This window comes from Azolla caroliniana, unplaced genomic scaffold (genome assembly GCF_043228905.1).
Source record: "Azolla caroliniana isolate FFs.n. ecotype wild unplaced genomic scaffold, voAzoCaro1.0.p SCAF_10, whole genome shotgun sequence".
In the NCBI taxonomy this organism is placed as follows: Eukaryota; Viridiplantae; Streptophyta; class Polypodiopsida; order Salviniales; family Salviniaceae; genus Azolla; species Azolla caroliniana.
Window position 1 is genome coordinate 10,948,831 of NW_028230445.1, and position 26,436 is coordinate 10,975,266.

At 40.2% G+C, this 26,436-nt stretch overlaps 1 protein-coding gene across 1 annotated transcript; it reads right to left on the reverse strand.

Moving 5' to 3' along the window:
• Positions 1-1,154: 1,154 nt before the first annotated feature.
• LOC147859024 (pyrimidine d) lies at positions 1,155-26,347 on the reverse strand. The gene is made up of 11 exons (XM_087325907.1): positions 26,140-26,347; positions 14,932-15,014; positions 14,437-14,760; positions 13,571-13,835; positions 13,389-13,469; positions 13,202-13,309; positions 13,091-13,120; positions 2,159-2,296; positions 2,036-2,073; positions 1,782-1,881; positions 1,155-1,542 (listed from the first exon to the last, which is right to left on the reverse strand). The coding sequence occupies exons 1-11, from the start codon at positions 26,281-26,283 to the stop codon at positions 1,468-1,470; spliced, it is 1,386 nt and encodes a 461-aa protein (XP_087182033.1). The 5' UTR covers positions 26,284-26,347; the 3' UTR covers positions 1,155-1,467.
• Between the last annotated feature and the right edge of the window lie 89 nt (positions 26,348-26,436).

Below are 26,436 nucleotides of genomic sequence, written 5' to 3' on the forward strand. Positions count from 1 at the left end.
ATTTGCGTGATTTGTACACACATAACCAATTCGACTCACGACTCAAATTTTCTTGTAAGGACTTTAATTTGTTAGCATCCTTGTAAAAAACAACACTACCATTTTCACTCTTTGTATATTGTTCATGAACTCAAGCTATAAATTATAAGTAAAAACAAGATAAGAGGGCTTCTCATTTTGCAACATCAAATAGGTGCTCAACATTTGAAACCCATGAACTTAAGCTAGAAATGAAAAGTGCATGGCTTTTCATCACCATCATGTTGCTGCATTCATACCTTAGAATTTGAATATTTCAATGCATATAAGTGATTCTCTACAAGAATGTCTTACATTACGTAATTGCATGAATATTAATGTTTTCACCATTTTTTGTTCTTCCATAATTTCTCATTACAAACACATATTTCCTTAATGGTTTTTGGCTTCTCATTACTAAGACCTATAAAAACACATGTGAAAGAATGTAGCAATATCAGTTGTTTATTTGTTGGTTTATTTTTTCTTTGGTATGAAAGGAAAAGTGACCTAATGATATCTAGAAATAGCTGTAAAAAGACATTACCAATGCTAAAAATATCAAAATGTTATACCACTAGATATTAGTTTTTGACTTGAGAGATACATTAGGTCATCTGTTCAACTTGCTTTTTCAATTAGAAAAAGACGAGGCATACAGTCTTATATTGATTACCTTCACCATTTCTCTATTGGATCACTGTCATTAGATTACAATTTCTCCACTCCTTTTTCCAACACTTCACCTAGAACTCTAATCTTCGCCAATGCTTTCTGACACCTCTTAGAGGGCCTTGAAGGAAGAAGTGGGAGGAAGCTGACTTATTATTATGTATAATGATTCGATCCACTGCAACCAATGAAGTGGATTTGGTGTAATGCCTAGAATGAAGTCAATGTCAATGTGATACGAGAACAATAATGTGTTATAAATGTGCATAAACACAATAAATCCTGGGAACAAATGGTGACAGACATCCCAAACGAAGGCCATTGTTGGTATTCTTTTCCTTGCTATTTAGCCAATGTACACATCCCTTGAAAATGTCAATCAGCTAAATTATCCTAAACATGATATGAATCTCTCTAATGAGGGTGCAGATGATGACCTTTCACATCATCATGCCTTCAAAGAATGAGCAAAATGGTTTTCATATAAAACAAGACAGCCTACAGTTAAATCTCCAGAAACTCAAGTCCAAAAATGCAACCACAAAAATGTGTCCGCACCCAGGCCTACAACCTTCAGAATGACTTCTATAAATTGCTCTCTAGCATATAAGAGAGATTATTAGGCATCAAACTTCACGATAAGTTATAATACCTCATGCATACAAAACAAATATGCAATAAAATGTTCAAGAGGATCTCATCCTTTTCAATCTACAAAAAAGGAAGAAAACATTTGTTTTTATACTGTAATCGATGGGTTTTATATTTTATTGTATGTCATCGGCAATCAGCACCAATTGCATCTCGAATAGATTTGAAGCCATCCCTTTGAAGACACGCTGCCAATTCTTCCTGTAACGATTGAAGGTGACTCTATTGCATTAGATTGAACATGATAAGTATAATTTTTTGATGCTTAGTGTGTCTGCTTTGTACATATAGTGAAACAAATTAACCTTTACAAGAGGGATGCAAGAATCAAATGAAAGCCAAACTACTTTAGCAGAAGAAAAGTTAGAAAAAATTCCACTTACATTTACATATTCTGCCTTGACAATAGACAGTGTTCTAACAAACAAAGCAGAAAATACCTTTATCCGAGGAATTACTGAGGGGCCTTCATAAACCAAGGCAGTGTAAAGCTGTACAAGTGTCGCCCCAGATCTTATCTTTCGATATGCATCTTCGCCACTAAAAGAACAAACATGTCACATGATCTCAGCCACCCTAACACATCGAGTTAATACATTTTTTGCATATAATACTATTTAGTTATTTTCGTTATATAAATTTGTTAGTATGAATTATATGCATGAAATAGATTCATCCCCTATAAATGTGATACCTGCTAACACCTCCACATCCAATAAGAGGAATTTTGCCCTAAAATTGAACAGTACAGTTAGCAGAGCAGAATTCTATGCCATGCCGGAAAGCAAGTTATTGGGATGATGAGATGTATTAAAACCTTCGTCAATTGGTACATGTGCCGTAAAACCTCTGTGGAAAGCTGAAATAGTGGTTTCCCACTTAGTCCACCGATTTCATCTGCATGGGGAAGACCCACAACCGAATCTGGCCGGGATATTGTGGTATTAGAGATTATCTGCAAAACTAGTTCAAATTCCTAATTAGGTGGGTAAATGTTGGCAGTAGACATCAATCAAGGATGGATAAAAACAAGTAAGAAAATGTCATTGCAAACAGTATACTGTTACCATCAAAAATATCGAGAATGTAAAATTCACAGAGGCAAACATGGTCATTGACGTCAAAGGCACTGAAAAATGGGTAGGTTTTTCAATTAACAATGCCATGAAGGTATTTAAACCAAAGAGGCATTCAGCAACATCATCAATTTAGTATAACATCTGCTAAAAGACAGGGAAACAAATCTGAGATTATGCCTGTGCATCAAACTCCCAGTAATCCATAAATTCCGAGATTCTCATTGAACATGTTTGTCATCAACATCCAAGGTACACGAAAATGGGCATGTTTTCAATTAACAATGCGAAGAAGGTAAATAACCAAATAGCTATTCAGCAACATCATCAATTTAGTACAGCATCTGCTATAGACACTGAAACAAATCTAAGATTCCGGCTGTGCATCAAACTCACTGTAATCCCCAGATTCTGACAGAGAGAGAGAAGCAGAACAAATTTACTCACCAAGGAAAGAGAAAAAGAAGTAGTGGGCCTGATATATACAATGTCAATAAATTCCCACATTTCTTTCAGGTACAGACTTTACACTCCATGGTGCCTTCGAGAAGAAAATGGCAAGACAGACATTCACAAGCCATGCTTTTGTGCTTTGCATCGAAGAAGTAGTGGGCCTGATATACAATGTCAATAAATTCCCAGTATTTCTTTCAGGTACACAGTTTACACTCCATAGTACCTTAGGGAAAAAAATGCCAAGGTGGACATTCACAAGCCATGCTTTTCAGCTATGCATCGAAGAAGTAGTGGGCCTGATATACAATGTCAATAAATTCCCACATTTCTTTCAGGCACAGAAGTTTACGCTCCATAGTGCCTTAGAGAAAAAATGGCAAGGTGGATACTCACAAGCCATATATGCATGTCCATATAAGGTGACCTGATGATGAATGCATCCGCCGATGTGTGTAAGAAGTGTGTCTTATAGTGGGCCATCTTCGTACCAAGTGATATTTTGGGGTTGATCCATGCTATCTTGTTTTCCAAGTTAATAATATCAGTTTGGATCACTCTATTCTTTTCCACTTTGGTCATATTTAGATGGGGACAGTCCAAGCTATATTGGAACGGGGGTAGTGCATCGATACTCATGCCATGTGACTTGAACCATTGCTGCATTTCAGCATACCAACATTGAATGTCTCCATTTTTAGCCAGTTGTCTTGACGACATAAGTGCCAACCTTGGGTAACTTTGTTTAGGGAGCTCCCAAAGACGTTGGATAAATGTCACTAATCAGAACAATGCCTCGGTGATTATAGGTGCTGCTCCCATCTCTGCCCGGATTATATTGTGGTGCACCGATGTTTTGCTCCTTATCATGCAGGCAATCATTGACACTAAAGGTCTCTCTAAGTCTTTCCAATGATTTTCCTTGTTAAGATTCGGTCCCCATGTTTCTACTCCATAGAGAAGAGTTGGCGTGATAAGTGTATCAAATAACCATAGCTTAGTGCGTGGTTCTTGGAACTGCAAATGTGCACATTGTCTCTAGAGAGCACCAAGGGCTGCATATCCACAAGAAAATCAGGCACAAGCAGCGCCCCATAAGGAGAACCTAGGCCCTATAAATGTTACTCCTAGGTATGTGTAGGGGCGTGTGTATTCCACCTTTTCCTCTCCCAAGAAGAATTCCAGTTCTGATCTTGTTAGCCATGCTTGAGTGGTGTTAAACACCATCACTTTAGTTTTATCCATGTTGATTGACAAACCTTAAATCCGTACAAAATAGTCTTAAATCATTTAGATTTCTTTGTAGTCCCTCCGGAGAGTAGAAAATCATCACAATATCAACAGCATATAATAATATTTGTATAGTTATACCTGCTAGGCATGCTCCCGAACCCCCGAATCTCTCTATGTAATGTGATACCTCTGTTAGGGTAAAGGCCCTAAATGACCCCCTTATAGTGTGTACATGTGTATAGGCCTATTTATAAAGGCCGAAAGTCACTCATCACTTTTTTGTTACTTTTTAGCCAACCCTAAATGGGTCTTATAAAACATAAGTTAAAAACTTTTGGATCTCACTTCAAAAGGTGAGCTCCTCCAACTACTGCTCTCTCTCTATCTTTTCCACCATAGCTCCACTGTTGCATCTAAAGAGACTGTACTAGGGTGAATCCTGAGTATTCCTCCGGCCCGGCCTATTGACATCATTCCTAACCTTTACAACTGGTACCACAGCAATTTAGGGTTTTTGAACTTCTGCGCAGGTGCTGTACAACAAAGAACATGATTGTGAGCTATGGTGTCATCCTCCTCAGAAGTGAAGAATCTTTTTGAGATTCGATGATTTGAGGCAACAGGTTTCAACTTGTGGAAGGAAAGAATGCAAGGAATTCTTTTTTTGAAGGATTGTCACATGGCGTTGGAGGCAAAAAAACTAGAGAACATGTCAGAAGATGCATAGCAGATTTTAAACAAAAAGGCTGTCATATATATTAAGATGGCTGTTTCTGATGAGATTTTGGTAGATCTCAAAGGGTTGGTATCTGCTTCTAAAATATGGGCAAAGCTGAAGGCTACATATGAAAACAGTACGCCTGTTAATCAAGTACACCTAATGTGAAAGCTTGTTGGCATGCAACTCAATGAGTTCAAGAGTGCAGCTGAACACTTGTCCTTGTTTACAGGTACCTTATCACAGCTGCAAGACTCAAGAATGGCTCCTTTTGATGATAAGCTCAAAGCCATTTTCCTACTAATAACATTACCTAACTCATGGGAGACATTGGTAGTCTCATTGTCTAATAGCCCCAACTTGACCTTTGATGGTGTTAGGGGCTCTATACTCAATGAAGAGATCAAGAGAAAAGCAAGTGGAGAAGGTGGCAGCTCAGCCAACATGGTTAGAGGTAGGTCAGATAAGAGAAGTAACTATGCACACAGGAGCAAAAGTAAAAGCTAGGAAAGGGGAAATAGCAAAGTTAAAAGCAATGATGTAACATGCTATTAGTGTGGCAGGAAAGGCCACAACAAACCTGATTGCTGCTATTACAAAGCAAAACTTGAAAGAAAAAAGAATTCTGGAGATAAGAAAAAGGACATGAATAATGCACATGACAGCCAAAAGGACGAAGAGAAGGTCAATTTGGCCTCTAATGTAATCATAGAGGAGCTGTCAGATGTCGAGGACATTTTATGTGCTACTTTTTCAGCTGATGATACTTATGCATATGATGCCTCTCTAAATATTCATTCACAAGGCATGTGCATCACTAAGAATGATCTTATTGATGCTTTGTTGACTGTCAATGATGCATTGGCCCAAACATGGATAGTTGACTCTGGTGCTTCATTTCATGTGACTCCTATCAAGGAGTGTTTTTCTACTTTTACTGCAGGCAGCCATGGCCATGTATACCTTGGAAACAATCATGCATCTTCTATTAAGTGTATTGGCATTGTGCATTTTTCTACAAATGGCACTAATGAGCTGGTTTTGCATAATGTGCGTTATGTACCAAGGATCAAGAAGATCTTGCTTTCTGTGGGGCAAATGGATATGCATGGTTATAGCATTCTCTTTGAGAGAGGATCGTGGAAAACGACAAAAGGTTCAAGGCTGATTGTGAAAGGCACAAAGAAGGGAACTCTTTATTGCTTACATGGAAATGCTATATCGGGCAAATTTATTGCTTTGGCTGAAGTTCACTCCCATATGGAGTTGTGGCATAAGAGACTTGGCCATATGAGCCGAAAGGGTCTCACTAGGCTTTGTAATCTAAAGAAGCTTGATGGTGAAGGCACGAAGCTTGATTTTTGTAATGAATGCCAATATGGAAAGCAAGTGAAGCGTTCCTTTTTCTCTAGTGTGTCTCGTAAGTCTTGTGTACTTGATCTTGTTCATTCTGATGTGTGTAGGATGCCCACCAAATCTATGGGGGGTGCAATGTATTTTATCTCATTTGTCGATGATTTCTCTAGAAAAATTTGGGTTCAATTGCTTTAATCTTAAGGATGAATCCTTAGCTACATTTAAGCGTTTTCATGCATTTGTAACCACCCAAACCGGCAGAAAACTGAAATGTTTGCGTACAAACAATGGTGGTGAGTATACAAGTGCTGAATTCAAGAAATTTTGTAAAATTTTGGGTATTCAGAGGCAGCTTACCGTTCCATACACCCCACCCCCTCTTCTAATGGTGTGGCTGAACAATATAACAGGACATTTTGTGAGAGAGTGAGATGCATGTTGTCCACCGCTAACCTCCCTCATGGATTTTGGGGAGAGGCATTCAAAACTGCAGTACATGTATGCAATAGATCCCCTCACACGTCTTTAAAAGGCGACATCCCTAAAGAGGTTTGGTCTGGCAAACCTGCTTCATATGATCACTTACGTGTCTGTGGCTGCGAGGCTTTTGTACATATAAGGCCTGAGCTGAGAAACAAACTTGATGCCAAGTCCATTACGGGCCTCTTCATGGGATATGGTGAAGAAGGCAAAATGGGTTACAGGATTTGGATACCCCAGCTCAAGAAGGTTATACGCAGCCGAGATGTTGTTTTCAATGAGGCAAGGCTGCTTCAAAACAATTGTGCCTCAAAAGATGACCATAAAAGGGTTAGAACCTCTTACATATAAAGAGGCAAAAGCATGTGAGCACAGCAATAAGTGGGAGCTTGCTATACAAGAAGCGATTAAGGCTTTGCATTCAAATAATACTGCTGAATTGCCCAAAGGAAAACTATTCCTAACAAATGGGTATATAAAATCAAGACCGTTGATGACAAAACCAAGTATAAAGCAAGGCTGGTGGCAAAAGGATATGCTCAAACTAAGGGCATAGATTTTCAGGAAGCGTTTTCTCCTGTGGTAAAAATGACCACTTTGCGAGTGCTTTTTGTATAGTGGCTGCACTTGATTTGGAATTAGACCAAATGGATGTACATACAGCTTTTTTGCATGGTGACATTGACAAAGAGCTTTACATGAAACAGCCTGAGGGCTTTGTTATTCGTGGAAAGGAACATTTGGTATGTAAGCTCAATAGAAGCTTGAATGGGCAAACATGCTTCTAGACAATGGTACAAAAAGTTTGACGCTTTATGCTCAAACATGGGTACAAAAGAAGCCATGCTGATCACTGTTTGTATACTAAAAGAGATGAAAGTGGCAGCCCAATCATTCTTGTACTATATGTAGATGATATGCTCATTGCTGCCAAGAAAAGGAGCACTGTTGATGTCCTTAAAAAGCAGCTGAAATCTGCATTTTCAATGAAAGACCTTGGGGGAGCAGAACATGTACTTGGAGTAAGAATTAGGAGACAAAGGGAGCAGCACACATTGTATTTATCTCAAGGAAAATACATTGACAAGGTGCTGGACAGATTTTGTATGGCTGAAAAGCCTCTTGGAGTGACATTACAGCCATATGATAAAGTCTCTACAAAAGATTGTCCTAAGACACAAGAAGCAATCAATGACATGCAAAGAGTACCTTATGTTTCAGCTTGTGGTTCACTTATGTATGATATGGTTGCTACTAGACCTGATATTGCCTATGCAGCGGGAGTTGTAAGCCGATTCATGGCTAATCCAAGCAAGGCACATTGGAATGCAGTAAAGTCTATTATGAGGTACTTAAATGGAACTAAAAATAAATGCCTCTGTTATGGAAAAGACCCATTAGAGCTGAAGGGTTTCTGTGACTCTGACATGGCAAGTGATGTGGATACAGGGAAATCCACAAGTGGCTATGTATTCACACTTGCAAGTGGTGCTGTATCATGGTGCAGTAGGCTGCAAAAGGTTGTTGCTTTGTCCACTACCGAGGCAGAATATATCTCAGCCACCGAGGCTTCCAAGGAAGCAATATGGTTAGCACGTCTATGCAGTGAGTTTGGTTTGCTTGAAAAGGCGCCCGTTCTTGGTTGTGATAGCCAGAGTGCCATCTGTTTGGCAGAGAATGCTATGTTTCATGCACGCACAAAACATATTGATGTGCGATATCACTTCATTCGAGAAGTGCTTGAAGATGGCCTTATCACATTGATAAAGGTCCACACATCACAGAACCCTGCAAATGTACTGACCAAGTGCTTACCCAAAGCACAACATCAGATATGTATACAAATGTTGGGAGTCACGTAGCTTAAAGGAGTCATTTATGCCTTTAAGTGGGAGGTTGTTGGGGTAAAGGCCCTAAATGACCCCCTTATAGTGTGTACATGTGTATAGGCCTATTTATAAAGGCCAAAATACACTCATCACCTTTTCATTATTTTTGGGCCAAGTTCAGTGTGAACTTGGACAACCCTAAATGGGTCTTATAAAACATAAGTTAAACACTTTTGGATCTCACTTCAAAAGGTGAGCTCCTCCAACTACTGCTCTCTCTCTATCTTTTCCACCATAGCTCCACTGTTGCATCTAAAGATGCATGTACTAGGGTGAATCCTGAGTATTCCTCAGCCCTATTGACATCATTCCTAACCTTTACAACCTCATTTATATAGAGACCGAAGAGAGTGGGTGATAGTGGGCATCTTTGCTTCACTCCGATTGTGCTAGCCACCGCCCCTGACAACCCCTTGGAAGACCACACTTTTCCTGACATGGATCCATAGAGTGCATAGCTTCCCCATTGCATATCTATAGGAACACCAAGGTCTTCTAGCCGCTACGTGGCACAGTGTCAAAGGCTTTTCGAAAATCCACAAAGCAGCAATAAATCCTCTTATTATAGGCTCTACCCTCCTCAATAAGGACCCGGCGGGTCAATATGTGATCCAAAGTTGTGAACCCCTTCCGAAAGCCTGCCTGTCCAACCAAACGGCAGCCATTCAGCTCTACCCATATACTCAATTCTGATTCTAGAAACGAGCCATATAGTTTAGCCAAATAATGACAAACATGATTGTCCTATAGTTGCTTGGCATCATGGGGCCTTCAAATCTTGAGGATTGGCACAATGGTATGCTAAGTCCATCTAGTAGAGAAACCTTCACACATGGCTCTATTAAATATGTGTGCTAGCAATGGATAAAGTGCTCACCCACCAATCCATCATGATCCTGGGATTGGCACAATGGTATGCTGAGTCCATCTAGTAGAGAAACCTTCACACATGGCTCTATTAAATATGTGTGCTAGCAATGGATAAAGTGCTCACCCACCAATCCATCATGATCCTGGGCCTTCCCAAATTGTAGCCGATCAATGGCATTTCTTACATTTTGTGGAGTAAAAAAGGTTGATTCATGTGGGCGTGAGCCATGTGGGTGGGGAAGAGGAGGTTGCCCCGGGATACCATATAGGACCTTTGCATATTCATGCCACACCTGAGGTGAGGTCAGTTGTGTGGTAGGTTGCATCTCATTAAACATTTTCCATGCTCTTTTACTTTCTTGTCCTAGAAACAAGCGATACAAATTATATTCAAATTTAGCCAAATACAATCACTTCTTCCTTACAAGGCGTTGGAAGGTTGTTCTTGCTTGTTTGTGTGTATAAATGCTTGCAAGCATCTCCTTGTATCACGACATTCCTCATCATACCAACTATTTTTGTATTACTATACCAAGTTTGGGGGGATTGGCCGTTGTGTGAGGAAAGGCATTTGTGGCTACTTTATGCAATGATTTTGACAATCCTTGGATAAGTTCATCGAGGGGTGCGAAAGGATCCAAATCTAGCATGCCATTGTATACTCCACAACTATACACATCAATTGTCTCGCGAGTAAATAGATACTTAGCTAGCCCCCTCTCCTTAGCATATACATCCATTGTGCATCCATCCTTTACCTCGAAGCGCAGGTATGCATGATTTACTGCCAAGCCAATAGGTCTACCCGATATAGTGAACTCTTTTATTTCAAGTATAAGAGATGGGGATCCCATTAGATAATCCACTATGCTTGCACCTCCTTTTGGGTGATAACATGGCCATTGTGACAATCCATTATATATCACAAATCCATGTGCACTTCGCAAGGCTAGAAAATGTTTTCCATATTCAGTTATCGCACTCATATCTTGAGCTTGTCTCTTTAGACCAACCTCTTCTGCCATAACTTCTCTATAAACAGCCGTGTTGGTGTCAAACATAGTTGTTTGTTCATCCTTGGTTCGTGCATTAAAATCTCCTAATAGTATTATGTCCCCCATAGTAGTAAATCTTATGATATCATCATATAATGGTAGATATGGTGATTCACCTAAAGGTGCAAACCTTGAATAGGTAGGTGGAAAGTAGCAAATTGCAATATATAGCTCCCTAAGATCCCTTCTTTTGATTCATATCCACATGTAGCGTGCATCGACATCCTTATGGACAACATGCACTCATGGAGCTCCTTTTTGTATAGCATAACCACTCTCGAAGCTCGAGTGCTTCCTGGTGTCCGAGGTTGGGGATGACAAATTGACTCCCATCTATATCCTTGTACCTCAAAGACTTTCCTAGCCATGCACTGGTGGGTCTCTGTATACAGAGCAATATCTGTGTTTTCGAAGGTATCTTCAAAATATCCAACATCTGTCCGTAGAGAGACATTGCAATTCCATATATCGTCATGCGGTTCTCTTCTCTGTAATAATGACCTTACCATCTCTATATACACCCATTTTCCTTCCTTTCTTGCATCAAGCACTCCTGGCATGTTTTCTTTGCAGTGTGCCACTTGGGTTGGAGTGAGATCGTCATCTAAGTATATTTTCTCACCCTTGAATGCCTTTCTTTTAGAGAGGAAAGCTTTTTTCTTGTCAATATCCATGAAACGGAAAATAAGGGCTTTAGCTCTAGACTCATCTCTTCCCACCCTCCATGCTGAAGCAAATGGAATCTCTGATGCTCCAATCTTTGTTCCGAGAATCTTGGCATCTTCTTGTGGGCTTCCTTTGTCGGCCCAACCAACCACTTGTACATGCAGCGCACGAGCTTTACTCTTGGCTTCTTCTTCTAATGTAGCATTCATGATTTCCATCCTATCCATTGATGTTCCATTTTGCTTTTTCACTACCTCTATCCAAGCAGCATTTGCTTTAACTTCTTTTTGGGTGTGCTCAGCGTGAGCTTTGGTATCTTTGGCCATGTCTGCCCATGTTTGCATTTCCTTAGTGACATTGGCTTTCATTGTAGAGATGCATTTTTCCATTGCTTCTTGTCCTTTTTCTAAATCCACTTTTATAGCTCCTAACTCAACCTTATTTGAAGATATTTCATCCTTAAAGTATTGTGTCATGTCATCCTTGAGCTCCCTAAACAAAGGTACCCAAGGTTGGCACGCACTTATGTCATCAAGACAATTGGCTGAAAATAGACACTCATTGTTGGTATGCTAAAATGCAGCAATGGTTCGAGTCACATAGCATGAGTATAAATGCACTACCCAACAAAAGTATAAATGCATGAGTATAAATGCACTACCCAGACCAAGACATAACAAAAGGTTTACAATTGATTGGGCAATAGCAATTTACAGTGCACGTAAGCCCCAGCCCCATGGACCACAACCTCAACACCCTTGTCATCGACAGATAAAAGCCATTAGCTCTTGCCATCGTAGATGCTTCAATCACTTCGGAGACATTTCCATTCTGGGTCGACCTATGCTAGAGATCTTTCGAAGACAAAAGCTACAATATATCTAACTTGAGAATCTCACATGTGCCAAAAACCAGATTCCCTCATTTCTTCTCATCTTATTTACTGTGTAATATTTATTTTATTTTATTTTGATTTGTTCTCAAAGACAAGACAATGCTTAAAGATGTAATCTCTAGTTTGGTCTTATAGGCCATTTTGGCCTCTTAAAAGACGTTAATATATCTTTCTTTCTTTCTTTCTTCTATCTCCTTTTTCATTTCTTCTTTTAGTGCTCTTTCTATATCCTCTCTTATAAGATTGATCTCTTGCGCAATCAAATGGCGTAATAGATCATGTTTCCCATTTTCAACATCAAATGGAATGTCGAATGGGGCTTGTGTTCTAGGTGCCTTGTGCGCCCTTCTAATGCTATTCGGGGTGCTTCCTTTCCATCCTTTTCGTCTATGGTATCTTCTTGGGGTCTTCCATGGATCTAGGCCTTCTTCGTGCGTGTTAAGATCCATATTTTCATTTTCTATCCATTCAGACCCATGGTGTCTTAGGAAGCAGGTATAGGGTATGAAATGCAAAGGGCAAAGGGGACAATATAGATTCCAGGAATTCCTGCTTGGCAGAAAACAGAGGATCTGACTTGGCAGAAAATGCAGAGGACAGACATTGCCATTGTTCAACGCAGTGGATCAGACATTGCAGAAAATGTAGACAGATATGGCCATTGTTCAACACAGAAGATCAGAGACAGACACAGAGAAGAGTAAAGCTTAAGCAGATCCTTAGTCGTGTTGAAACCTAATGACAGCCTTACCTATTGTCATCATCACAATGTATCAACAATACCTACATATTTGGTTATAACTATATGAGAAATATATGCTAATAAAAAATAGCAAAACATAGTTATATGGGCAATAAAAAACAGTATTAAATCCCAACCAATCCATTATCCAGCTCAACTAGAGCTGCATCAAAGTTTTTCTAGCAGCAATATGGTGAATTTATAGTCAAACTTCTCTGATGCACCTCAGAGTGACCTAAACAAACAACTTCATGTATGATGATAACGAGAATAATAGCACAAAGAAATTATTTGTTACAGAGTGATTTCAACTCACCAGGCCATCCAACTGAAGAGTAAGTGCCACCTGAAACACCAAAAGGGCAGAGTTGAGGCAAGCATAAAAGAACTCCATGCAAAGGATTTGTTCTATAATGACTCAGCTTACCGCAGCAATATCAGCTAGATCTTGCCTTGATAAATCTGGAGCTATCTTAACAAGCAGTGGAGGAGGACCTTTTTCACCCCATTGCATTTCATCTCGAGCTTCTAGAACCTAGCCACGGTATTAGTGTTAGTTCGGGACACAAATTCTATCTGCACAATTAGATAAGGAAGTTCTATATGGCATATACCTTCTTGATCAAATTTTTAAGCTGCTTTCTCCCTTGCAGCTTCCTTAAACCAGGTGTGTTGGGTGAAGACACATTAATAACCTGTCATAGGAATGATTCGTTGCTTAGAAACAAACAAGATTCTCAAGATAAGCTCATCAGTGAGTGAGATAGACAAGGAAGCCTAAACAAAATATGTATACCAGATAATCTGCATATGTAGATAACGTGTGTACACCCTTCACATAGTCTGAAGCTGCATCCTCTGTAGTTTTGTTCTTCCCAAGATTTACACCCAAGAGTCCATAGTTAGTTTTCGTTTGAGGTTTACCATGATCTCCTTGACCCCATGAGAATGGCGATGCTGAAACTGACTCCGCAAGCCTCTTCTTCCCATGTAACGCTCCTAGGTTCTTGGCCACATTCATTATTCCTTGGCTGTTGAATCCATATCTATTGATAATAGCTCTGGTAGATCGAAAAGACAAACATATTAGAAACAGTTCACAATGAATAAGTGCCCTCCTACTAGGTGTAACAACACCTTTGAGAATGTTCATTCAATGACTTCTGCATTGTAAATACTTCTAAACTGTAAGCTAATATGTTGGGACTCTTTTTCAGTTTTTTCTAGCTGTAAAATATTCATTCTCATGAGCAATTTGTCCAATTTAATATTCCATGTAAAAAAGCAATGATGCTCCTGGGCAATAGCATTAGAATGCAAGCCCTTCAGCTAATATTGGATGTAGTGATGATGAACCTGCATCATTAATCCAGACTTAGGGAATATGTTATCATGTTACTAGAATATAAAGACATGAAAGCACACCCATAATATACGCTCATTGTTCATAACTGTGCATATGCAGTGCAACGAAAAACTATAACCAGAAGACATTTCCAAGAGGCAAATGCAAGAAAAATTTAAAGAACCAAAATTCATATACTACATAAAACCATGTATGGGTGACGCACAACCAATTAAAAAATAATTAGTCAATTCTTAAAGCTTATGAACATCATCAGACAAAAGAACTCAGGAAAACATACATACATACATGCTTACCCTTGCTCCTGTAGCCTAAACACGCGTGGCTTTGGATTGCCTTCCTGTGGAAGAGGGGTGATAGATCCAACCTCTACAAACCCAAAACCCATACCAAGCAATCCTTCCATAGCTTCTGCATCCTTATCAAAACCAGCTGCCAGGCCAATCGGATTGGTGAATTCTCTCCCCCAAACCTCCACATGAAGGATAGTGGGATCTGGCCTATTCTCACGAGGTACAAAACCATGCCTCGCAGCAAATATCGCCACTTTATGTGCATCCTCAGGATCTAACAATCTAAATAGTGGATTCAAGTACTTTGAACCTTCGAAAGACCACGAACTGCCCATACAAAGCATATGCCAGAACAATATAAATATCTCATGCATACATATGAAATTTACTGACAAAATAGAAATGACAAAATGCATTGAAACAAAGCACTCTGAGATGCATACAAAATAAAATGTGATGAGGGTAATCAAATGGGTGAATCACAGTCAGTGGGTTTACCTGATCGTGGCCTCATCTAATGTGCCTACATAGGCTCCTGCCGCAATGATTGATCCAAGAAATGCTCCAGTTAGGGCTCGTCTCTGCCAAACACAAGATTGCAAATCTCAATCTCTCTCTCTCTCTCTCTCTCTCTCTCTCTCTCTCTCTCTCTCTCTCTCTCTCTCTCTCTCTCTCTCTCCTTACCAACTGAGCTATATCTCTCTCCCTCTCTCCCTCTCTCTCTCTCATAAATAGTAATCACAAAAGTTGAAGTACAAGCTATGGAATAAAATATCTTACCAATTCCCTACAAAATTAGCCTCATCACTCCTACTCAGGCTACCATTCAATCAAGGGCTACACGAATTGGCTCCCAACCAGGACATCTCAAAGAGATTACAACAGATTAGGCAATGGAAAATTTTCGTGCACGTAGGACCCAGCCTCCTGGACCACGTTTTCACCATCCATATCATCGACAAATAAAGGCCAATATCTCCCACCTTCTAGGCGCTTCCCTCGCTTCAGACACCTCTCCATTTTGAATGGACCTATTCTAGAGATCTTTCAAAGAAAATGTTGCTTGAGAATCTTACATGTATAGATAACAAGATTCTTTACTAACATCTTATTCTAACTCTATTTACTTTTTTACTTAGTTACATTTATTTTAGTTTGTTTTTCTCAAAGACAAGACAATATTTTAAGATGTAATCTTGTGTTTGGTCATATATGCCATTTTGGCCTCTTAAAAGGCATTAAAAAATCATGACTAGCAGCAATGAAAGTACCCACCTTATGCACATCAAGAAGCTTGAGGGTGCACATAACTTTGTGGTTTGGAAAAAGCAATGCTACAACATCCTGTTGCAAAAGAAGCATGCAAAGCCTATAAAAGTCAAAGGGGTAAAGCCTATAGATATGGACCAAGATGATTGGCAAGAGTTGAACGAGCTTACACACTCGACTATTGAGTTGTCAATCTCTGATGCCTTGCTTTTTAATATCGAAGGTTTGGACTCCACCTATTCTATATGGACTAGACTAGAGGAACTGTATGCCCAAAAGACGGCAACTAGCAAAGTTTATTGGCTTAAGAAACTTATGGATTTGCGTATGACAGAGGGCACATCCATGTCAACTCACCTGAGTGAGTTCAATTCCATTTTCAGCCAGCTGGTTTCCTTGAAATATATCATTGATGATGAGTTTAAGGCCTCATTTTTACTTTGCACCTTGCCAAAAAGTTGGGATACTTTCAAGATTGCTATGAGCAATTCAAATGCGATGCTTCTTTATGTCGTTGTAAAGAGTTCTCTACTCATGGAAGAGATGAGTCAACAAAACAATGCATCCAATAAGTCCTCTAGTGTGTTGCATATGAGGGGTAGGTCACAACAAAGAGGCAAATCTGATAGTTATGGCCGTAGTAAATCACGTGGTAAAGATGTAGAATGCCATCACTGTGGCAAAAAGGGTCACTTTAAAAGTGATTGTTTCAAATGGAAGAAAGAGAAAGGAAAGGGCAAGAAGATAGATGATTTTATAGAAGAAAAGAGAGACATTCAACCAAGGAAAGGAAATACTAAAAATGAAGAGGTGAATGTAGTCATTCATGATAGTGATAGTGGAAATAATGTACTCTTTGTCTCATCATGCCATAGAGAACATGCTTTACTTGCAGATACGGATGGTGACATGCACACTTGGATACTCGATTCCGGTGCTTCTTTTCACGTCACCCCTCATCGTGAGTGGTTTTCAAATTACACAGAGGGTCGACATGGTGTTGTCCATCTTGGGGACAACTATGCATGTGAAATTGCGGGTATTGGCACTGTGCAATTACAGTTTCAGCATGGTTCTGCTTTCACACTTCAGCATGTACGGCATGGACCTTAGCTCAAGAAGAGCTTGATTAGCACAGGACAGCTAGATGATGATGGATTTCACACAACCTTTGGTGATGGGAAATGGAAGATTTGTAAGGGATCTAAAGTTATTGCCAAGGGTAGTAAAAGTGATACTTTGTATCCTCTCCATGTATCTAGTGTGAGTGAACACATTGTTGCCATAACCGAGCAGCCCAGTGTTTCTTTGTGGCATGGCCGGTTGGGACACATGAGTGAAACTGGTATGAAAGTATTGTCTCGTTTGGGTTACTTGCCATATCTTCGTTATGCTGATTTTGAACATTGTGATCATTGCATTTATGGTAAACATGTACAAACATCTCATAAAACGTCTCTTTCGCAGAAGTCGTCCCCACTTGAGTTAGTACATTCAGATGTATGTCAGATGCCAGGGCTATCATTAGGCGGAAAGAACTACTTAGTCACTTTGTCGATGATGCTACAAGGAAGGTATGGGTTTACCCTATTCATAGCAAGGATGAAGTGCTCGACAAGTTTCGAACATTTTTGGCATTAGTTGAGAATCTAATTGATAAGACACTTAAGTGTCTTCGCTCTGACAATGGTGGGGAATATGTGTCCAAGGCTTTTCAAGCATTTTGTGACAGCAAAGGGATAAAGAGGGAACTCACTGCCCCTTATAATCCACCCCAAAATGGAGTTGCAGAGCATATGAATCGGACTATTCAAGCTAAGGTCCGTACTATGCTGTCTCATGCTGCGTTACCCCATGGTTTTTGGGCAGAGGCTGTTATGACAGCTGTTCACTTGATTAATCGGTCACCTAACAGGTCTTTGGGAGGGGGAATACCCCAAGAAGCGTGGTCGGGTAAGCCACCTTCATATGCTCACTTGAGAGTGTTTGGCTATGAGGATTTTGTGCACATTCGTAAAGAAGAACGCAACAAACTTGAGCCAAAGTCCTGCAAATGTATTTTCCTAGGATATGGTGACGAGGGTGAAATGGGGTATAGATTGTGGGATCCTGAGAAAAGAAAAATAGTACGCACCAATGATGTTATCATCCGGGAAAATCGCATGCATAAACAATCCGAAAAGACTGAGGAAGTACGTAGGGTTGTATTCCGAGAAGAAATGCCTTTTAGACAGGAAAATGTGCCCACTGTACAGCAGCATACACCTGCTGTAAACTTACCTGCAAATGCAGAAAATGAGGTTGGAAATGACCAGCCAGCCTTTGCCAATAATGATGAGCCACCAAATGTGCAGGAACAGCTAGAACAGCAAGCTGTGAATGCTGATTTGCAGGCTGAAATGCCTGGACTGCAAATTGAAAATAATGAGCATTGGGTTAGGAGATCGTCTAGAGTTACTAGACAGCCTGACAGATTTGTTCCTGATGCAAACAGTGTGGATGATTATGACATGGTGACTGATTGTGGCGAACCGTCTTGCTTCAAGGAAGCAATGGACAGACAGGACAACAAGAAATGGAATAAAGCCATGTTGTCAGAGATGGAATCTCTTGAGAAAAATGACACTTGGGATTTGGTGCAGTTGCCTAAAGGGCAGAAAACACTTCCATGCAAATGGGTTTATAAAATGAAGGTCATTTATGATTCCTCGCCAAAGTACAAAGCAAGATTGGTTGCAAAAGGATACAAGCAGGAATATGGAGTTGATTTTGATGAGATCTTCTCGCCTGTAGTCAAGATTACTACATTAAGAATCATTTTGGGCTTAGTTGCAGCTGAAGATATGGAGCACATACAGATGGATGTGAAGACCGCCTTTTTACATGGCGATTTACATGAAGACATATATATGCAGCAGCCTGAAGGTTTTGTGGCTAAAGGCAAAGAGAAGATGGTTTGTAAGCTCAAAAGGAGTTTGTATGGGTTGAAACAAGCACCAAGAGAATGGTATCATAAATTTGATGCATTTATGCAGTCTCAAGGTTTTCGTAGAAGTCAAGTGGACCATTGCCTGTACACCAAGAAGGCAGGAGATGGCAGCCTGATTATCTTGGTTTTGTATGTTGATGATATGTTGATTGCTGGCAAGGATATTCATGCCTTGGATTCATTGAAGCAAAGCCTTCATGGCAGCTTTGATATGAAGGATCTTGGTGATGCAAATCACATCCTTGGCATGCGAATACTCCGAAACCGATCGAAAGGGGTACTCTTTCTATCTCAGCAGGAGTATATCTCTAAGGTTTTGCAGCGTTTCAATATGGAGGGGGGGAAACAATTGGGGTTCCATTGCCTCCATATTTGAAACTCAGTGCAGAAGACAGCCCTACACCTGATGATGAGAAGGCTGAAATGGCTAAGGTTCCATATGCTTCAGCCGTTGGCAGTTTCATATATGCGATGGTTGCTACACGCCCTGATATTGCCTTTGCAATGGGAGTGGTTAGTAGGTATATGGCAAATCCTGGCAAAAAGCATTGGGAAGCGGTGAAAGGTATTATGAGATACCTCAAAGGCACAAAGGACTTGTGTATTTGCTTTGGAAAGCAAAAGGCATCTGTCGTTGGTTTTACGGATGCGGACTATGCTGGTCACGCAGACTGCAGGAAGTCTACTTCTGGGTATGTGTTTACTTTCACAGGAGGAGCGGTCTTTTGGATCTCCATACTACAGAAGTGTGTTGCATTATCTACTACAGAGGCAGAGTATGTTGCTGCCACTGAGGCATGCAAAGAGGCTGTATGGCTTTCATATCTAGTGAGAGATCTTGGCATTACAGAGTTACCTATTCTTCATTGTGACAGCTAGAGTGCTATCATGCTAGCTCGGAATCTCGTCTTTCATGCAAAGACGAAGCACATAGAGGTGAAGTATCACTTGATCAGAGATGTACTTGACAGCAAGAACATTGAGCTTGTCAAAGTACATACAAATAATAATCTTGCAGATCTTCTCACGAAGGGTCTTCCAGCTGAGCGATTTGCTCATTGCCGACAGATGATGGGAGTTGGATAGATGTATGTAGTTCAGCTTTGTACATACTTGGACTTAGCTGACTTTTTCTTTTTTCTTCTCACGGCACATTGCCTTTAGGTGGGAGGTTGTTGGGAATAAAGGGCCATCGTGCCTTTTATTAGTGCACGAGTGTGAACGCACTCGTAGCACACTTTTGACTTGTATATACATAATATCTAAAAACCAAAAACGAGGTACCCTCTTTGTACCCAAGACAACGTGCATCTCTCTCTCCCTTTGTCTCTCACTTAGACTCTCTCCCTCTCTGTTTTTTACCTAAACCCTAATCCTCGTGCTGCCTTCAATCTGTATTTTCTCCCTCCTATTGTGACATACCAATGTATATTACTGAACAGATGTTCCTTCTCATTTTTCTTTATGGCATCAGAGCATAGATCCGCCCCTCTGCAAAACCCTAGATCCACCCTTCTACTGGCATGACAGCGATTGGAACAGCATTGTCCTAGCATCCAAGAGAGGAAAGGGGTTTTTTTTCCATTTGGGATGACATTGCTATGTGAATGAGAGGTGACTTGAGAAAAGAAGTCAAAAGAGGAGAGCAGAGATAGGCCCAGTTGAGAAGATGGATGAGGTGTTCTCAAAATTGAACGAGGATGAGGTGAAAACATTGGTGAAATACATGAAGCAGGCTGAGATTGTAGCATCTGGAGGTGTGACAGGAACACAACCACCACCCCAACTTGAACTCCTCCCAGTTGAGTTCAAACTCGATGGACCAGCCACATAATTGAGCTGGTCACGTCGGATTATAGGTGCCTTGGCAGGGAGAAGCCTTGACGGTTATCTAATGGGAGAAGACAAAGAACCTCCTATCATAACGAGCAATGAATGGAAAGCATGGAGAGCTACCCACATGTCTTTGTACACGTGGCTCCTCAACTCCATGATTCCATCAATTGCCACAACAGTTGATGGAATTTTAAGTGTGAAGGAGATATGGGAGAAATTGCAAAAGACGTATGCTGGGAGGGGAAACAACATGAGAGTATTTCAAATTGAGCAAGAGATAAATGTTGTTTGGCAGGGAGATAGGATGATTCAGGAATATGCCATAGAGTTGGAGCGTCTATGGGCAGAATACAATCATTTCTCACCTATGACAGTTTGCAATGATCCTCAATGTAAGAGCAAGGAAATTTCTGCTCAAAGAAGAACCATGCAATTTTTTGAAACATCTCAACCCGTCGTTTGATCAAAGAAGGGCAGTTCTTCTAGCCAAGGTTGAAATTCCCACACTTGATGAGGCAATTGCGACTATGATACAAGAGGAGAGTAGAATGAAGTTGCTCTCAGACACTACCGGACTTCGAAGGGTACGATCAGCACTAATGGTGTCAAATTCAAGTGAAAATGAAAATCGAAAATGCTACAATTGTGGTGAAGCTGGTCATTTAAAGAATGTTTGCCCTAAACCATCTAAGGAGAGAGAATATGGAGGACATGGACAAACTAGAGGTCGTGGTCGAGGGGGCCGAAGAGGTGCATGAGGAGGTCACCAAGCAAACTTGATGGTAGCAAAAGAAGAGGAAGGAACTAAGGTGGTGTTCACCAAAGAGGATCAAGCTCTCTTAGAAATACTTAGGAGGAAGCAAAGAGCCACACATGATACTTCATTAATGTCAAGAGGTAACATTGCCACCTATGCTTATTCAGCCACAAGTACTAGCAACACAAATACTCTTGCCTCTACACCAGAATGGATAATTGATTCTGGTGCATCTAGGCATGTGACAGGTAATGCTAGTGAGTTCTCCTCGTATACTCACTTATCAATACCAGAAAGCATTCAAATTGCTGACGGTACAACACAACTTGCAGTGGGTATAGGTACAGTAAAATGTACCGACTCTGTGACATTGTCTAATGTGTTGCATGCTCCTTCTTTCCCAGTAAACTTATTATCCATAAGTTCTATCATGCACCAACTAAAATGTGTTGTTTCTTTTTATATTCCCAAGGTGATATTCCAGAAGAAAGGGACAGGGTTTAGCATTAGCATCTATGGTAGAGGGAACAGATGTAAGGGGATCTAAAATGAGTTATGAGGAGTTGTTGATACTTTACCACCAACGTATGGGACATACCTCTTATGGTGTTTTGAGTCGGGTGTATCCACACCTTTTTGAAAAGGCTAATAAAACAAAACTTGTTTGTGATGCATGTGAATTTGGTAAGCTTACTAAAAGCTCATATGCTAGTTCAAGTCATAGGAGTACCCATGCATTTGATGTAATACACTCCGATGTTTGGGGACCATGTTCCACAAGTTCTATTAATGGATATCAATATTTCGTCTCTTTCATTGATTGCTTCTCTCGTGTGACTTGGTTATATTTGATGAGGAAAAAGAATGAAGTATTTGCTTGTTTTAAAGATTTTCATAGAGCAGTTCAAACTCAATATGGTGCAATAGTAAAAGTGTTGAGGTCTGATAATGGAACAAAGTATGCTAACATGACATTTAGGGCATACATCAAGGAATACAACATCAAACTACATGCCCATATACACCAGAACAAAATGGAGTAGCAAAGAGGAAGAATAGACATCTTCTAGAGGTAACGAGAAGCATGATGATCTCTATGAATATCCCAAAGCAGTTGTGGGGACAGGCAGTTTTGACGGCTGCCACATTGATCAATAGAATACCCTCTAGAGTATTGGAGTGGAAGTCTCCACGTGAGTTGTTGCAAGGCAATAACTCTGGAATCCTTCCTTTGAAGGTGTTTGGATGTGTGTGTTTTGTAAAGGACAATAGACCATCTGTAAGAAAACTTGATCCTAAAGTTGTAAAAAATGTGTATTTGTGGGATACTCTGCCACACAAAAAGGCTATGTTTGTTGGAGTCCAATAGAGAAGAGATTATTTGTGAGCATGGATGTGAATTTCAGAGAGTCAGAGCCATATTATAAACAAGGGGTAACTTCATCCTTTGATGACTTAATTGAGATTGAAAATATGAGGGAAGGAGATAATGGTGAGAGGTTGCTAAAAATAGGATCAATTCCTTTATTGATCCCTACATCAGCTAAGAAACAAGTGAGCGTAGGAGGTATGGAAGAAGAAGGAAACGAAGACGAGGAGCCTATATGTGTTGGGACTCAAGCTGAGGGGGAGCTAAAGGTGTATACAAGGAAGAGGAGGCAAAAAGAAGGAAATATGAACACATCTTCAGTGCCACATGTGCCATCAAGTTCCATGTCCCGACCTGCCTCGACTTCTGAAATACCTACAAAAATCCCAAACCCAAAAATCACAGGTGATATGATTTCCTCTACTTCTCCTATAGAGATTAGGAGGACCCCTCGCACTGTCATTATGGTTTTCCTCATGATATTGCTCAGTTTATCTCTTATTCTAACATATCAACTACGCATAGAGCATTCATTGCATCATTAGACTCTGTCACTTTACCCAAGTGTTGGCAGGTTGCTAAAGAAGATCCAAAATGGAAAGCAGACATGCAAGACGAACTCGGAGCTCTTGAGAAGAACAAAATTTGGGAGATTGTGTCACTACCACCATGAAAGAAGGCGGTTGGGTGCAAATGGGTGTTTACAATAAAACAAACCCCAGAGGGAAAAATAGATCGATACAAGGCACGATTGGTGGCTAAAGGATATAATCAGACATATGGCATTGACTACGATGAGACTTTTGCACCTGTGGCGAAGATGAGCACTATTAGAACGCTTATTTCCTTAGCAGTGAATAAGGATTGGAAATTATATCAATTAGATGTAAAAAATGCATTCCTTCATGGAGAGTTGATGGAGGAAGTGTACATGGATGTCCCCCCAGGTTTTGGTACAATTCAAACAATAGGTAAGGTTTGCAAAGTAAGGAAGTCGCTTTATGGACTGAAGCAATCTCCTCGAGCCTGGTTCAACAGGTTAAGAAGGGCTATGGTGGGTATGGGATACCAACAGACGAATGCAAACCATACAATGTTTTTTCGACAACACAAGGAGCATACTACATTACTTGTTGTGTATGTGGATGATATAATTATCACAGGTAACGATGAAGGAGAAATTGTCCAACTGAAGGTGCAATTGGGTAAAGAGTTTGAGGTGAGGGATCTAGGATTGCTACGATACTTACTTGGAATTGAGGTAGCTCGTGGAGCAGAAGGAGTTGTTCTATCTCAACGAAAATATGTATTAGATCTTCTCATAGAAATTGGAATGTTGGGTTGTAGGCCCGTAGCTTCTCCAATCGACCAAAAGATCAAGCTAACTAAACTTGCAGGAGAGAAAGTTGATCGTGAAAGGTATCAAAGATTGGTAGGTCAGCTGATTTATTTGACTCACACCCGTCCAGATATTTCATTTGCATTAAGTATGGTAAGTCGCTACATGCATGATCCGAGGAAAGATCATATGGATGCAATGTACCATATTCTGAGATATCTCAAAGGTGCCCTGGGGAAGGGATTAATCTTTAGAAAACATGGTCATTTTAACATTGAGGGCTATTGTGATTCTCATTGGGCCAGTTGTGCTGATGATAGGAAATCCACATCAGGATACTACATGTTTGTTGAAGGCAATCTAGTCTCTTGGAAGAGTAAGAAATAGTCAGTAGTAGCAAGGTCACCAGCCGAAGCAAAGTATAGAGCTATTGCTATAGGAGTTGCAGAGATGTTACGGCTGAGAACTCTCCTAGTAGAACTAAAAGGTGAATCAAGAAAATCAGATGATGTTGTGGTGTGACAATAAGTCAGCAATCAGCATTGCCAACAATCCGGTACAGCACGATAGGACCAAGCGCATCGAAATCGACAAATTCTTTATCAAGGAAAAGCTTGATAATGGAATATTAAAATTGAGTCATGTTTCTAATGAACATCAAGTAGCAGATTGTCTTACAAAGGGACTTGGGCCAGTAAGTCTTACTAGATTGTGTGACAAGATGGGCTTAGTGGATATTTTTCGCCCATCTTGAGGGGGAGTGTTGAGAATGTTTAAAAGTTATAATGGCTAGTTAGTTCCAACAGCTAGTTAGCCCAATGGCCGGATCTTGGCCTTTATAAAGAGGAACTTTCTCCTCATGTAAATATGAGCGATCTCAGTATTTTCTCCTTCCTGTTGTGACATACCAATGTATATTACTGAACAGATGTGCCTTCTCATTTTTCTTTAAAGACACACAATGAAAACCTACTTGCGGAGGAATATAACTTACTTATTGCATGCTCAGCATAAACAGTACTTCGAGCAAAGTAGGGTGACTTGTTAAACAGGCATAATAATTTAAGCCTCATACTCAAATCTCCACCAAGAAAGGTGACCACATTTGTGCATGAATTATTTTAACAAGAGAGTTTTAACTAGAGTAATAATCCTCCTTCCTAGGAAAAAGTCACATACAAGAAGATATGTTTATTCAGTCCATATGTCAAAATTGTCCTCCTAGTGGAGGATAAAAACTCTATGTATTATATTCTCTCCCTCTCCGTCTCCCTACCCATCCCCATCCCTCTCTCTCTCTCAAAAGTATAAACAGCATGACTATGCAAATAACCCTTGCTGTCCCTACAACAAAAGTGAGGATCTTATTGCAAAATAAACATCTAAAGTGTTGCAGGAATAGCTGACATACAGGTAGCTCTTCCAAAGACAAGGCATCTAATGATCTCGGTTACAGGAACTGGCAAATCAAATTTCCTTTTAGCCTATCTACTTATTGTGGTCCCCCAAGGACCATCATCAAAAAAGAAAACATTTTTCAACTTCCAATTGCTCAACAGACTGCATATACCTATGGTAGTCAACCATTGCCTTACATAATGCCTCATTGAAAATTCACTGAAATGGTGACAAAATTTTCTCACTAACAATGCCCAAAGTTGTAACATAAAAAACCCAAATGGCTTTTGCATCGACAGTTAATGTACAAAACACCTCCATCTTGATCCTTGTACAAGAAAAACGTGTCCCACATAAAATGTGTTGCCATCTTAAAGATACCACAACAGAAACACATTGCACATAATGGAATATGAGATTTTCATGCTGGGTTCAACTTCGAATGCCACCATCATATACAACAGGTAACGTGCCATGTAACGAAGCCCTACCTTCAATCAATTTCTGGAAGACAGCATCTCTCTCTTCCGTAGTTAGCTTATGCTAGTGGTATGTTGTTAGACTACCGAGACAAGACCTTGGGTTCAAGGCACAGCGTTCTTAATTCACTAGATGCCACAGTGGAATGTAGGGGTTGAGCGCATGACCTTCTGGTCTCCGCCAGACAACCTTACCGACTGAGCTACAGAAACAGACATCATATCTCTCTCACACAGAGATTAATTTATATATACATAGAAAGGACATACCAGAGTAAGGCGAGATTTTGTGGAAGAAGAAGAAGAAGAAGTCGCAGCTGTAGAAGCGTCTTGAGAGATGTTCAGTAGATACCATCGCTTGAATCTCAATGCACAACAGTGTCTGCTAAGACGAGGTGTCCGAGCCCACGACATCGCCACGCACACCCAGCAGAAGGAAGGCAGGGGCAGACAGAGAGAGAAATAGAGAGAGAGTGCGTTTTTTGTTGGATGGGGTTTTAAACCTAGAGAATTATATGTGTGTGTGACTTTGTGTCTTCTTCTTTATGTTGTTGTGTTTGTTATGTT

Bases quoted from the DNA above. Each gene is read 5' to 3' on its own strand.
- LOC147859024 (XM_087325907.1), bottom strand. From the start codon at position 26,283: ATGTCGTGGGCTCGGACACCTCGTCTTAGCAGACACTGTTGTGCATTG. The intron at 13,470-13,570 runs GTATACATATTT...TTCCTATGACAG, and splicing joins CTACATATGCAGATTATCTG to GTTATTAATGTGTCTTCACC. The intron at 13,310-13,388 runs GTATATGCCATA...TACCGTGGCTAG, and splicing joins TTAAAAATTTGATCAAGAAG to GTTCTAGAAGCTCGAGATGA.